The 16081-nt window shown below is 40.4% G+C and overlaps 1 protein-coding gene and 1 non-coding gene across 3 annotated transcripts; one reads left to right on the forward strand and one right to left on the reverse strand.

Annotated features, from left to right (window-relative positions):
• The first annotated feature begins 5084 nt into the window (after nt 1–5084).
• Nucleotides 5085–5171, forward strand: trnay-gua (transfer RNA tyrosine (anticodon GUA)). The gene is given in 2 exon segments: nt 5085–5121; nt 5136–5171. It is a non-coding gene; the product is annotated as a tRNA-Tyr (tRNA).
• A 1222-nt stretch (nt 5172–6393) lies between these two features.
• On the reverse strand, nt 6394–12656 carry hal (histidine ammonia-lyase). 2 transcript variants are annotated; one of them, XM_062389739.1, is made up of 20 exons: nt 12367–12656; nt 12107–12167; nt 11853–11880; nt 11699–11773; nt 11539–11611; nt 11317–11383; nt 11179–11216; nt 10914–11039; nt 10623–10762; nt 10429–10476; nt 10068–10215; nt 9864–9959; nt 9433–9491; nt 9260–9340; nt 9024–9089; nt 8772–8937; nt 8379–8513; nt 7432–7540; nt 7233–7302; nt 6394–7127 (listed from the first exon to the last, which is right to left on the reverse strand). In XM_062389739.1, exons 1-20 carry the CDS (start codon nt 12611–12613, stop codon nt 6996–6998), a joined length of 1965 nt encoding a protein of 654 aa, XP_062245723.1. In that variant the 5' UTR covers nt 12614–12656; the 3' UTR covers nt 6394–6995. The 2 variants fall into 2 exon arrangements, with proteins under 2 accessions (XP_062245723.1, XP_062245724.1); XM_062389740.1 differs by lacking the exons at nt 11853–11880; nt 12107–12167 and having other exon boundaries at nt 12367–12491.
• Between the last annotated feature and the right edge of the window lie 3425 nt (nt 12657–16081).

Genomic DNA, 16081 nt, shown 5'->3' on the forward strand with positions numbered 1-16081 from the left:
AAGGGGGTCAGTGAGATTGTAAATCATATTTGTAAATACATAAGGTCAGAAGTAATATGTTCCCACTCCCCCTGTCATATGAATCATCCTCTCTTATCTGTGCGTGCACATGCTAAAGAAGGAGAAGAGGAATCATAAGCTTTCTCTTCCCTGAGGCATCCTAGCCCTGACGGATCAGGACATTCCTGGAATACTGTGACTCTCGTCACAGTAGCGGCCCCTCTTCCTTTAAAGCGGACAGGGTCTGTGCCTGCGTGTGTTTTTAGATTTCCATGGGTTATTTTGGTTGTTTTCCAGCGATCTGCCAGGGCAAGGGGTGATGCACCTTGAGGTGTTCTCTTTGTACATCACTTGTGTTTTTCGATCTTCAAATCCCAGGAGTCACCATGAAAACTGCTGCAGGAAAGGAAGTCTAATCTTGGCCAGTCTGTGGTGTATTCCCCTGGCAGGATGAAAGCAAGGCAAATCGTAAACAAATTCCTTCACTCTCTGTATGTCCAGCTGTTTGTTGTTTTTCTCTGTTCCACAACTTGAACACTACTCAACCAAATCTTGAAAGAACTAACACAGTTATGTTGGCCTAAGAATGGAAACGGGCTCTGTCAAGCTTAAATCGGCACCTTGTTACATCTAAGCTCCTTAAAGAAATGCACTGAACTCTGGACATTTTCCTGGAACTCTCCGAAGGGGCTGTATCTGAGAACTCCGATGTCACTTTCTTCGGATATTTTCTAGAACTTTTGCCCATGTCTTAGTGAGTCCATGTAAGAGCACAGCAGGATAATCCACAGCGTGCAAGTGGGTGTGTTGAAGATGTGTGTAACCTGCAATGGACACAACTAAAACAATAGAAAAAGAGGAGCCATAACGAAGAAGCAAAAGAAAAATTCAACTTGGAAAGAATTTGTTGCCTCTTGTCTACTCAGGTGCCACCACTCATGTGAATGTTCCTGTTGTTGTAAATGCTCCTGACCTAGACAATTGTGTTCTTCATAAGTTAGATACAAATTAGAAAAATGTCCGGATTTTGGGGATATTTTTAAGAGTTCCTGCATAAAACAGCTCATTTGTTTAACCCATACAAAAAAGGCTATATATTTTTTTTACTGAAGTACTTGTTAGCCAAGCCTCCAGGAGGTCACTGTACCCATTCAAGACGTAGCCCTGCACGTTATACCTCAGCTGCGCCACAACTTGTCATGTTTACCCGCCATTTACATACATGATGTGTTAGCTTTATAGATGCTGTTAGGTGGGAATTTGATTTTCCGACAGAGCCAAGCTAGCTTACGCGAATAAACACTAACAAGCTGCTAGCTGAAACTGCATGCACCGTAAGAGTAGTATCAAATTTCTCTTTCAGCAAGAAAGGGGGAAAAAGAGCATACTACCCAAAATATAAAACTTTACTGAGTTCTGCCAGTGGTGCTTCTGCTGTGTCATCTAATTGACCAATGAGACGACAGACTCTGGGCTGTTCCACCACCTCTGGCCTGGTTTATTTCCAGACTGTAAAAGGATATGGTCCCCCCCTCCACCCCCCCATGCCAACTAGTACCTTCAGCTCACTGAACCGTCTAAACCCTTGCGGGTAGTATGTCTACTCTCCTGTAAAATCCAGACAAAAAGCCAGACATGCTCCAGGCAAGGAGGGAAGGTGCCTTGCCCGCAGGCAAGGCGTTAAACAGAAGGCCCCACACATGCTCCCGTCACCGCTATCACCGCTTCAACTTTTATGACGTTTATCGCTGCTATCTGTCTGCCTGCTCGCAGCCATGACATCACCCACATTTCAGACGGTTCAATCTGGAATGGCAAAAAATAGAAACAGGATCCGAGTTATGTAAATACTAGTTCTACACTCCAAGTTTTCCCATGATGTAAATCGTTTGGCATCTCTGCTATGAGTAATTTATTTTACAGAAAGACAGCAGCACAGCAAATACCTCTCCCTACCGCTCCACAAAAATCTTTTGCTTCACAGCCTCCACCATCCAGACACCTCTGGAAGCTTACACTCTATATTTTATGCCACCTTTTGACACGCTGTCTTACAGCACAGGAAAGACTCAACGGATGACTGAGCACAGAGCCCGAATTAACAGCAAGAGTGGACAGGGAACCGGGGGGGTTTCACCTTCATAAAAGCCAGGCGGAAGGATGTGTCCCATTTGACTTTTTAGAGTTCTGGGAGGGGAACGGAAGGTCCCCAGATGGCTGGAGCTTACCTGTGTCATGTCATCTACCACATGGTGTGAAAGACTGCAGATAAGAAGACATACAGTGTCATTAACAGTGAGAGAGCAAACAGTGACACTTCAGTGACACTGAAAAAACAATTGTGTCAAACAGGTGGAAAAGACTAATGTTGGAGATCATGAACACATTGTCATAAAGGAGGGGACCTGTTGCATAGACTCATTGGGATTTTTCTCTGTTACAATCAAAAATAGCCGAGTACAATTTCCCCATTTAATTTAATCTTTGACTCTTATTGTAGTTCTAAACAGAACAATTGTAGTTATAGTTTTTTTGGTTATATTTACTTGCTATTGACAGGGTTTAGGGAGCAGGTGGACCCATAAATGCAGAAGCAAGGCAGAAGCAAAGTAAACCAACAAATAGGTGTCCTTTATTAAAAGGTTTTGATGGTGAGCATCAGTAACAACTCTATGTAGCTTTATGATTCATTGCTGTTTATCTTTTATGTTTAGATATAAATATGAAGTTTTAATGAGTGCAGGAAAAACACTTTACTTCCTTTATGTGACATTTCAAAATATGATAATGTCCATATAGGTCAATTCACATTCACTGGAACACCCAAGCAGTCATTTACTGTCATTTCAAAAAGTGTGAAGCAAACTGCATAACTTCCAAACATTACACTGCAAAGATTTCTAATCTGTTTTCACTTAGTGTCTCAATGTGAGCAGGTGCAAAGTCAAGACGTCCAATTTAACTCAAATGTGTCACGATGCAACTTCTCCCTAATCACACGGTTCTTGTTTTCCTTGACTCATCTATCAGACAAGTCTGTCTATGAATAATTCACAAAATGTACATAATGATGTATGGATCGCCCACCTTCCATGTTCTTGTATGGGGCATGGGGCAAAAGTCAAAGTAAACATCAAATACATTTTTACACTGGTGGCATTTTAGATTTTAGGTTCAAGTGCAATTTTGATCAGGCAAGATTGGTTTTAATTAGTCATTGGATGCCATAAAGACGGAGTGAATCATGACAGACACTTGATTGTGATGGGTCAAGCTCGTATATCAATGTTTTTATTGATTTAAACCCACGTCAGTGTGGTAGATTCTGCAAAAAGTCACAAAACATTTGTAAGTTGGTGCTTAACGCCATCTATGAGATTGATTGATTGCAACATGTCTTGAAGATTCACCCTTCAAACCTTAGCTTGTTAGAGAAGGGGGAGTGTAGTTTGGTTAACTCTCCCTGTATGCTCAGCTGAGAGGAGGAAGACAGGATGATAATCACAGTAGAGGATGGAGAAGATCTGGGTTTTGGAGCCTGGATGTGTTATGTGAGGAATGTCTGCTGCCTCACCTGCTGTAGGCTCCATGTCTGTCCCCATGTGGCTGTGATGTAATGTAGGAGCACGTGTAGCATGTTACCCGCTGTGCGACAGGTCAGGACAAGACGAATATCCCTTGAGTGGAGGGGCACAGAGAGCAGCCTGACTGCAGGTCATTTCTATCAATTTACCAAACTGAAAGTAATTGCTGTTGTCACTTTGGTGTTCAACACACACTTTGATTTATGTCTCTCAGTGACAGTGGAAGTTCTCAGATTGTTACTTTAGACTTTGAAAGTCAAACTATTAAGTGTTATCAGGAAAAATACTTAAAGTAAAAGTACTCATGATACTTATTACAATGGCCATTGATGCATTTATGTGTAAGCAACATTTTATTTGTGAATAAAGCGCTTGATATTCGTTTAATTTATTTAATCTATATTCATCACATAAAAATCATCATAAAATGATGACATGTAAAATAATAGAAAAAGTGGAGGCGGAGTGTATGTTTACAGTACATCCACACTGACAAGTGCTGAAATGCTATGGTTGTGCCAAAGACTGTGTTTGCTCACACATAACAACATTATAAGTGTGTGGTACAGTGGGGTCCAGGAGGGGCAACATTTGACCTCCCTGTATCTATGTCAAGCACATGTGTGGAGATTATAATAAACCTGGAACTCAGCAAGCAACTCAAACTATTGCCTGGATGATGAGTTTCCATGTATAAGATAAGATAAGATAAAATAAGATTAGATTAGATAAGACAATCCTTTATTAGTCCCATAGTGGGGGAATTTGCAATATTACAGTGGCAAGAGTCAAAAAAGGCATTGCTAAGTAATAAGTAACGTGCAATACTTAAGTTTGGGGATATAATACTTAAGTGTAAGGAGAATAAGATATATAAAAAAATATTAATGGAGTTAAAACTAATATGTACAGTGTAAATACAGTACAAATCTGTGCAATGTGAGGATCTGACATTGAATGGATGGCCACAAACCCTTGTATTGCAAAGACAGAATGAATATAGAACAACACATTTGGTTAAAATTGGAAATATTGTCTTGGTGTAGATTGTATTTGTAGGCAGCACTTTCCTGTGTGGACAAAGCAGAATATAATGTGACGGATCCAACGTGTGGCAGCATGGTTAAATGTTTTCAAGTGGGGTGATATTGCCATCTAGTGGTTGAAGTTGGGTTTCAACAGTCAGTCCCACTTTTAAATTCACGAGATACGGATTTTCATTTTGACCTGCACCAAACTGCACACGCGTGAATACCAGTCCCTTAAATAAACAATTACCTTTGCAAATACACACAACTGCATGCATGCAGTTTAACACCTCATTCATGTGACTCAGGGTTGAGACCTCAGTGCTGTGTGTGTCCTCCTCTATTTGTTCTCTTCGTATAACTGCCAACAGCTATGTAATAACACGAGAAAATTAATTAATTATTGAAAGTAATAATTATATTAGCATAGCAGGAAATAAAATTGTTTTACGACTTGTCGGGGTCCACCGTCCCTTCGATAGCTCAGTTGGTAGAGCGGAGGACTGTAGTGGCTGTTGCTGAAATCCTTAGGTCGCTGGTTCGAATCCGGCTCGAAGGAGACCTGTTTTTCTTTATGTCCGTTACGACAACTACTATGAACGATCTTTGCTGTTTGACAACACATGTTGTTCCAGTAGTTAACCTATTTAGCCTCTCTCATGCTAAGAGTTAGGTTTAGGATAACTTGAAAGTTCAATGTAAAGGTAGAATTTATTTTGTTTCAGGTGACAGTGGTTATTTGAAAAGCTTTCTTCTCTGCAGTACATTTATTAAACAAAAATTAGATAAAACTTAAAATTGTAATAAATCATAGCTGGTTTTAATTCACTTCCAGAATATTTGGTGTCCACAGTTGTCACGATTTAGCCTATCTCCTCGTGTAAATCCTGCACTGACTACATGAGCATATTTCTTTGATGGATAATAATCTGAACATCAGAAGTGCCTTAACACAGTTGCACATCTTGTATACTTGAACTTATAAATGTCTGCATGTAAATCCCTCCAACATCTCACAACACTCCTACGCTGCAGGTGTAAGTTCAGTTTTAGCCCCGGTGTTATCTGTGACCTTGAACCAGGAGCTACTGTCAGTTTGCCATGTTTGAGCAGTCATGGACACATATTTGTCTTTTATTCAATGATAAATATTCACAAAGAAACTGCAGTAAACTAAACTGAGAGACTGAGGATTCTTTTTTGAAAGGCACTAGGAATTTGGTCCCGCTAAGTGATTTTCAGCTCAGCACATGGCGAAGTCTATTTTAACAAAGTGCTGTCTCTGTGTACAATAGATTTCTGCCCCCTGTCCCACTATCTCTAAGGAGGTATTTGTTTAACCTTTGAATTTGTTGACCCATCTGCCTTTACATGTCGTTGTCACAACGCTTTATCCTCCTCAGGTTTTTCCTCAGGGCCTCTCAAGAGTGTTTTCTCAGACAGACAGGTGCTGTTTAACTGGACTAGTTACCCTTAAACTTACTTCCCTGAGGTAAGACACACAGGAATGAACATTAAATTATAATCCTCAAATTTTGTGGATGTTTTGATTTACGTCGCAAGAGCAACAGCAGATTCTCTCCAAAGTCTGGCTGCCTTCTGCTGCTCCAAAAAATGAAATCTCTATAGATGGTGTATCAGAGCACTGAGCTCTGTTTGAAGGGGGGTTGAAGGGATTCCTCCAACTCTACATTAACTTCTGTCAGCCACAAATACCCTAAATGGACATAAGTATTAACAAGTAGAAGCAGGACTCACATAATCACGAAAACAATACAAAATTTCCGCTTCAAATTTTATTTTTTATCCAAACATATAGATGAAAAAATGTATGTTCGAAAACATATGATAGAAAGTCATTTAAGATGTCATATGATTTCAGCAGAAACACAACATTTCAGAGTAAAGTTTATGTTACATCATTAAAAAGATTTGATATGAAAATGGCTGAGGTAGTTATGTGGCAATAATAACTAAATTAGAAGAAGTTTAAAGGGAAAACAGAAGTGTACATAGGAATAAATCAAATGCAAAGTGACATAGGGCAGCGGATATAACAGGAGGCAAGTTCAACACCTAACAATTACTGTATAGAAACACACTGTACACTGTGTGGCCACTTTATTAACTACACCCATACAATCTAATGAAATCCGCAGAAACAGCGTTGCAACATACGTCGCTGACAGTGTCAATGAAAAGTGAACATTATAATCTTTGTAAAGGAAACATTCACAATGATGCATTTGGGTAAAATGATGCTTAGTCAACAGGGAGAAAACCAATATTGCATCTTCAAATCAATATTAAATCAAATATATTGTTTTGGTTTTCATTGAAATTCCCAATTGTAAAACAATAAGAAGAAGAATTGGACAGGCATTTACTCGAGTCGGACACGCTTCCTCGGTGATGCTGGAGCATCCAGGCAGAAGGCAGTGGGGGAGCCGGGACGGGACTCTGGGATGTACTCCGACTGATACTTGTCAATGTAAGGCTTGGCCACATTCCACACCTGAGTTGAAAATATAAACATACAATTAAAATATTTCCATTTAATCTTATTACCAGTGGACCGGCATGTACATTGACAGTGGGCACATTTTATAGTTGGACTTGCCTTCTGGTCAAGTAGGAGACGGTGAACGGCTTCGATGTCTGGAGACATGAACCTGTCTTTGATCCACGGCCTGTTCATGACAAAAGAACCGACAGGAGGAGAACGTCAGAAGTTGAACAGTGGATAAATATTAACCATCCTGAACATCATCTCTGTGGAGTGAAAGCTTGTGTACCTTGGCCACATCTGTTTGACTTACTTGACCACACTGCGCACGAGTTCATAGACCTTCTCCAGTGGAGTGGTGGTACGAAGTGGGCGGAGGAACTCGATACCCTGACAGGCTGCCAGAAGCTCTATGGCAAGAACTAATCACAGAGAATATTCATTCATTTAGAAGAAATAATCTCCATATTTTGACTTCACCAGAAAATATCACATAAATTAGATGTGTCCTTGTAGAGCTGTTAAACCACTTAATGCATCAAAACTCACAATGCTACAACAATAACAATATAGATCCACTTCCATGTTTAAAAGTCAGAGACAGACACTGAAGGCTTAAATATTACATGCAACAACTGGTGTTTTTGACTGTGTCTGTTCTTGTGAATAATTCAGAGCCTAGTCATGTATGTATTCTTCTTAACTTTAACGTTTGAAACCTGTGGTTTGATGGTTAACCACGGTTTCCACTCGTTGAGCTTTAGTTTACCACCATGCAAATGTTTGCTGATGCAACTCTATCCAGGTCAGTGTACACTGGCCCTTATTTTAGACACCGTACCTTTGCACTGGTGACAGAATCATCAAGAGCTGCTCTCTGAGCCTCTTGATACCAGAAACAGTTTTCAAGTCAGGATTTTAAAACTCATATAAAATTGGGTTGTTTTTGGATAATTTAAAAAAGATGTTATGACTCATACACAGCAACTCAATGACGCACACATTCTGAGTTACTGTTCTGAAGTCATGATTCATGCTTAACAAAACTTTATTGACTGATAATTAGTTGATTTCCATGTCCAATATTTCACTGAAGGTAAATAGTGCCTACTTTTGTTGATAAAATTGTAATGTGTATAAATATGAACTGATACTATTTATTTGTGCCTCGAAGTTACACACAATTACTCCAATGGAAACGGTCATAGTATTGATATTAATCAACCATTAATGACATTTAAAAAAGAAGAAATAATCAACCTTGCTCCACATGCTCGATGACCCTCAGGGACTTCCTGGCAGCCCAGCCTCCCATGGACACATGGTCCTCTGTGGCAGCACTGGTGGACAAGGAGTCGACAGAAGATGGATGACACAAAACCTTATTCTCTGAAACTGGACACAGGATAAAGATAAACATTTAGTTAATGTCAGTAGAATTTTACATAAATATGGATAAATATAATGTTAAAATGATAAAAATACTCTTTTTTTTGGTCAAATTATGCCAACTGAAATGCATGTTCAATATTAGAACCTCTTTAACTCTCAGATGAATTTTTTTAAAATTTGAAATGAATAAAATAGCGACATAGAATGTACTTTACTTATGTTACTCATGCTCTACTTCACGTTATGTTTTTGCAGACCGACCCAGTGATGCAGCGGTGCAGTGGGCAATCATGAATCCTGAGTTGAGTCCCCCCTCGTTGACGAGGAAGGCCGGCAGCTCGCTCAGGGAGGGGTTGCACAACCTCTCGATCCTCCGCTCACTGATAGACGCCAGCTCATGGACTGCAATGGCCAAAAAGTCTAGAGCCTAAGAGAAAAGAGAAGAGCAGTGTAAGAGAGGAGAACAAAATCTACAGCAAATACAAAAAAACTTTTGTTTGATGAGTCACAAACCTTTGCTGGATATTCTCCATGGAAATTTCCACCTGAAATGGTCTCACCTCTTTCTGCAAACACCATCTTGTACAATTGTTAAGAAATGACACCACAAAATGATATCTAGGGAAAATCCAACACACAATTTGTGGCAGAACCTAAAATGTGATGATAATTGTTTGGAGTGCAGTGACAACAGAGGCACGTTTAAATTCACGTAACAGACTTCCTGTTTGCAGGTCAGAGGTGGATACAGGGTTGTCAGTGGCACTGTTGATTTCGGTATTGATGATGTTCTGGACAAATTTGATTGTGTCGTTGGCGATTCCGTGAACCTGTGGACAGAAAGAGAGGGCTATGCTCAAGATATGAACAAACAACCTGTTTGAATTCAAATCCCTCTGGAACAAACTTCCCTCGAAGTTACCTGAGGACAGCATCGCATGGTGTAGGCATCCTGGACTCTGTCACAGAAACGGTGGCTCTCTGGAAAAAAAGACCACCAGACGACAAACATTAAATACCACATGTTTATTAATTTATTAACACCTTGTACATTTGACCCACCCAAAGCTGTGAGTTGTGGTATGGTGGAGGACTATAGAGTTCTCCAGCTCTGTAACAAGAACCTTGATCAAGGGCAGCTGGAGCAACATTCCTCATAGATGTACGAGTTCAGTCAGACCCCCTGACAAACGCAGAGATAACGTCCAACCTTGACACAGTTTGGCCCTGTAACCTTTAGACACATCCTAACACGTGACCTGCTGGCTGTGAAGGCGCAGAGCCACTGCTGCACCGGTGTTAAAGAGTGTGATGATAATGATGATACTACTATATCATGCTCAGTCCTCTGACCTGCAATTTCGGATGGATGGTGATCAGAGTCCAGCAGCGAGCGGAAGCGCTGGGCCACCTCTATCTGTCCAGGGTGAGGCCGCAGCATGTGGATGTCTGTGTGGCAGGAAACAGAAAATGAAAAAAACGAGAAAGGACTGAAAAAAGGCAGGATCTTCCATTTCAAGGAAAATGCTTCTGTAGTTTGGAGAGGATGTTGCTCACCACTGTCAAAAGCCTTGGTGGTTCCCTTTAGCACCTCCAGGGTGAGGGCGGCGATGATGTCAGCCTGACGGGCGATCGCAAGGGCTCGCTCCATGGCCTCCGCCCCTAGAGAGGTAATCATCTGGGTCCCGTTGATCAGCGCAAGTCCCTGTGATGGAAAAGAGAAGCATTGTCCACCTTTCTATAACAATATCATAATGTGTAATTGCCATGTAACCACTGTTCATATTCTTCTAAATTCTGTACCGGAGGGAAAACACAAAAGATTCCTGATGAACCCTGGATTGATTTTCTTAAGTAATAAGTAATAAATAATAAGTCCAAACAAATAGGAGAGTGTGCGATTGGCTTTTAACATTACCTCTTTAGGCCTCAGTGATATTGGCTTCAGTCCATGGGCTTCCAGGACCTGGCCAAAGATGAAAGAGAAAAAACATTGTGAAAGGTCGGGGGTCATCAAAAGTTAAACACGTTTTCCTCTTGGCCTTTGTGACCTGTTACTCTCACAAGCAAAACACAATTTTTACAACTGTGACAAACTCATCCTCATCTTACATATTTGGCATCTGCCCATCCGCTCTTTGGAGACCACATTTTACCCTCTCCCATCAGCCCCAGAGCCAGGTGAGAGAGTGGTGCCAGGTCTCCGCTAGCACCCACTGTTCCCTTCTCTGGGACAAAGGAGAGGCAGGAAGCTGAGGGGGGCAAAGTAAGAATTATAAGAAGAGTCGCGTAACAGTCAGACTCCCCAATACAGTTCCATAAAGCCAGTAATCAGTAGTATATATCAGTTAACAGTAGCTAATAGATAATTAAGTGAGATAGGTGGGTCCGAGTGAGGCTCACCGTTAAATGCTTGGATCATTTGAAGAAGGGTTTCCAGAGAGATCCCACTGTACCCTTTGGCCAGGACATTGATCCTGAGAGCGAGCAGCATGCGGGTTCTCTCTGGGCTCAGTGGGTTCCCCACACCTGCACACCAGAGCAGATCAATACTGAAGTATGCACAGAAGAAAATCCTAATATACCTGTCATCCAGTCTGGAGCTCTGGAGGTCTTGCAAATGATATGCGCTAATCAAGAAAGTGAGCCTTATAGAGACTGTTATTACCTGCTGAGTGTGAACGCACCAAGTTCTCCTGCAGCTCCCTGGATGAAAAAAGGTATCGGCCTTAAATCAGCACATAAAAAAAAGGGCTGACTTTTCAACAGTTGACAAAGAAAACAGATGATCAAATATTGCCTTTACTTGAGCTTGTGGACAGGAATGACAGTTCGGGCAAATTTTCCAAATCCTGTTGTGATTCCATAGACAACTGATGGCACAGAGAGAGATACAGAGAACTGAAAACATGTAATCATTTCTTGGTGGAGACTGTCTGGCTGCAGCAGATGGTTAACACTATTTTTAAAGCACTCATTGTCTTTGCAGACAGAAATTCAAGCTCTTTATTCTGAAATTGATCTCAACCTTTGTTTTCTTTGACAATGCGGTCCAAAAGGTCTCTGGCTTGCACAACTTTTTTCTCTGCCTCTGGAGTCAGCTGCAAATGTCAGTAAAGAGAATGATTACACTGAGTAAAAGATTGTCCAATTGGACCCGGCAACAAATACATGTTGTTGATAATTACCTTTATCTTGTACATTCCCTTGCCTAGGTTGACCAAATCTGTGGATGTCAGGCTGTTGCCATCCAGGGAGAGATACTGTATACAAGAAGATGCATGTTATATAGACGTAGCCAATATAACATTTTAGCAGAAGATGGTTATAACAAACACTTACGGCTTCAGGTTCTCTGTATGCTGCTGTACTGTATCACATAGTTTTATCAAGGATAACATCCCATTAAACACTGTTTTGCCCTACACTGAAAATAAGGGAAATGAAATTACACAGAAATTATAAATCTCCATTATTCAATAGAGACTTGGATTCCATTAAAACGTGTTACTCAGATCAAAACAAATTTAGTACCCATCTACAGTATATATACCCAATAATAACTATATGTCACAAATTCACAAGTTTGAGGATACAGATGAGAAACTCCAGCCTCACACGGGATAAAGTCAGGAGACATGGTGTCCCCGTCTATGGCTGGAAAAACAAGAAAATCACACAAATTATACGTTATCCCGCTTAATCTTTAAATTTGTAATTTAACGTTCTTATCGTCAGCATGCCAGACACAATGCACAATTACGCACAAATTACGCACAGCCAATGTCATAACATTAGGGCTGATGGATGCACTTGTTCATTACTTAATTCATGCATTCGGTCATTCTGTCATTACCCAGCTCGACAAAGTCGTTATCCTCCAGTACATCCTCGATGGTGTCATCCGCGTCCAGCAAACCCGAAGTCTGGCACCTTCGCGCCACGAACCGAGTGTCCTTCACCGCCGTGATGCCGCCGTTGTCCGGTTTGTTCTTAATGTAACGTTTAAGCGCCTCGTGTCCGAGCCACCTGATGGTGTTGGAGGTATCCCGGCATGGCACTGCCAGCCACTCATCGCGGATGTGCACAGTAAAACGAGGCATTGCGCATCAGCGGGACTCTGTTGCACTGAGCGCTGCTTGTCGCTCTGCAGGCCATCACTTTCAGCCGCGCACAGCGGTGCCACCAATCACACGCACCGCTGGAGAGTCCCGCCTCGCCGGTGCACACCTCCAGGGGACCACTGACCTCCAGGGGCCAGTCACACGGATGTTTGGACACACTGACCTCGAGGCGTTCAGGTGACGCAACGACAAAAAACATCAAAGAGTATAAAAAGAAACAACAACAACTTTACAGCAAGTGTAACGAAATAACCAATAATTGTTTATTGCCAACAAGATCAAGTATCAATGTATTTGCTTGTGGTGATGGAAACAATTATTTACATCGACTTCTATTTATCTAAGTTTCAGATGAAATCTTAGCATTTGCACATTATAAAAGGTTGGTTCTAATCCAACACACTTACGAAAAGAGGAAGAGATGTGAAAATGAAGAAGAGGAGAGACACTGAATGGTCAGACTCTGAGAGACATTCAGTCCTGGATTTCCACTGGGACGTCCCACAGCTTAACAACAGGCAAAAGGGCCACCAGACTGATGGTCCAGGAAAGAATGTATGGATTTTTTGGATGGTAACAGATGCGGCGGCCCATTTGATGGTCCACAAACCATGGGTCAGGGGCTCAAGTGAGAAAAAGGGGACTTCTCATAATTATTTATTTGAAAAAAAAAATTTAAAAACAAAAGCGTTAAATATAGTGGCCACATCTCTGACTGACTTAACAATTTATTGGAAAACCCTCACACACTTGTTAAATACTGACCAGTACTATAATGAATAGTTATTAGATAAGGAGCCTACAATAACAATAATGCAGTTTAAAGCAGGACACTAAAGGCAAAAACATTGCTTATTGTGTACTGGTCAATTTGGGGATTTTGGTCTATTTTACTGTCTTCTTTCTCTCTAATGGAAAGTAAACTTTCAAAAATACACATGGTGTTTATTTTACCCCCTGTCTGTTTAGTAGCAAGTCACAAGTTATATATTTGTTTTTGTCTTGAGGTTAATTAGCTGTAAACTCGAGGCACATGTAAGTCCTTTGATTATCACCACTCCCCTGCACACAAACAAGGAAAAGAACGTAGACCTAGAACAGGAGCTGGGAGGTGCTGCCTGTTGACTGTGTGCTCTCTAGTGCACCTCCACTAGCCTCACGGTTCCATTACGATTCAGCAGTCAACATTATTCAACTGCACAATAACGCATTTCGATGCATTTCAATGTATCACATCCACAATTTCCTATAATATTGCACATGTCAGCTTTTTCATCAGGTAATATCACTTAATAAAATCAGTCAGACAAATATGAACTCCCTTTTTATTTATAAAGGGCTTTGAAAGTATTAAAGACTGTTACTGTTATTACATGTATGCTGTCATTTACAAGGTTTTCAATTATCAGACTAAAACAGTGAGTCTATGACAGTGATCAGTGCTTTCCACACTGATTTGAAATTCATTCAGTTTAGACTTGTAGGCACCTATGGCTTAAAAGTACAAACTCTGATGATATCATTTATTGTATCAAGGTGGCCCCGTCTGGCCCCCCTTAGCAGTGGCCCTGCAGTGAGGCGCATCACTCTGCACTGGTCAACAACAGATTATTTTTCCTGTGATGTTTTCTAATCACTCACACTTAAAACTGGTCTTAATAAAAACCTGATTCATTCATATTAATGTTTTTAGATAAATGTAACGTCGCTTCTTATGCAACAATGAAGTTAAAACACGCGCTTGCATCTTAACTCTGGTGTCCTGACTGTGTGCGTCACGTTACGTCTCGTGTTGTGTAGCCGGTTTGAACATGTGTCTCATAAGCTCTGGATCAAATCAAACAACCCAAAGTAAACAGGAGTATAATGTTATGAGTATATCTTCTTTAAAGCACCCCAGAAAAAGGGCCCTTTCCCTCGAGGAAGAAAAGGGCCAGGTGATCGAGCCCCCTTTAATGTTATTGTGAGCACGTGCCAGTTGAAAGGTATCAGTGTTATTTTTTCCCATTTGCTATTGTTTTTATAGCTGGTCCCAACTTTGTTTAATGTTATGCTGTTGGTTTGATGTTATTATTTGTCTGCCCAGGGACAACAGATGCAAATAATCTAAATACATAATAAGTCAATTTAAACTGAATGAGAAGTAGCAGATGAATTTAAATTATTTGCAGCTGGTTTATGGCTCTAAGAAACAAGCAATGAAGACTTAAACTCACAAGCATTGCAAACACAAATAATTTGATACTATGGCAGGTAACGTAATCTTCCTTATTGGCTTAGCTATAAACCTGTGGTCCTCTCAGTGTTGTCTTGTTAAAAGAATATAAACGGCTACCTCTTGGCAGTTCTTACTCGATGTTTTGTTTTGTTTGATTTGTGCGACCGACAGTGTTACCTTGACTTAAACCTTTAGCTAATCTCAAAAGACTCTTTTAGACTAGATTAAAAAGGCTTTTTCTTGCATCACAGAATTTGTTGTTTCATAACAAAACCCAGCAGACATTAGAAAACATAAGTTCAGTCAGTTAGTCTGCAAAATATTTGAACAAACAAATATTTGCTCTACAGACTTGCAGCTACAGTGGAATCAGGTTCATTGCCTCACTTCCACTGCGTGACCTACACAGGGATGCACATCACAAAACACATGAATTGGTGTCCTACAGCAGATCTCTGGTGTGGTATCACCCCTACTAAGAAGCTGTGTTCTGATTTGAGAACCAATGAATTGAGGAATTAAAGACCATAAACGGGACCATAAAAGCTGATATTGACTGAATTAAATATGAGGGAAGATGAAATGTTACTTTAAAATCTGTCTATCTTAATGTAACCGTCTCTTGGACTAGATTTACGGCCCACGCTTTGTTTTTGCAATATCCCCAGTTCAATGCCAGCTGAATACTTCTGTTGCATGTTATCTCCCTTTGCTCGTCCAGCCTGTCCCTGAAATCCAATAAAGGCCAAAAGGCTCCAAAATATAAAACATAATCACATTCAGAATCTTACTGCAGAGGTCCAGTTTTTGGAAGACTAATCAGAGTAATCAGTGTGTCTGGCCTGCACAGAAGCAATAAATCAAATATTAAATCAAGATGTTTCGTATTTTGTGCAAAAAAAGCTAATCACCAGTCTTTGTCAATATTGAGAAACATGTTCAAAATACCTCAAAAAAATAAATAAAATCACAGCAGTTTTTTTTCAAATGAAACCCTGTATACTTATTATTTTTCAATAAAACATGTAAAAACAAAGTACAAAAAGTAGTGTTTATTTTTTTATATTATTATTATGGATTAAAAATCTGTCAAGGGTTTACCCTTCCTATCGAACAATACACACTGGGATTGGTTCCAGCCCTCCTGACACTCACAAGATAAGTAGTATAGATAATGGATGGATAGATGGACTGACATTACAGTATAAGTGACATTATATATCAGGTCG

The sequence above is a fragment of the Platichthys flesus genome, chromosome 6 (genome assembly GCF_949316205.1).
Source record: "Platichthys flesus chromosome 6, fPlaFle2.1, whole genome shotgun sequence".
NCBI classification, from domain to species: domain Eukaryota; kingdom Metazoa; phylum Chordata; class Actinopteri; order Pleuronectiformes; family Pleuronectidae; genus Platichthys; species Platichthys flesus.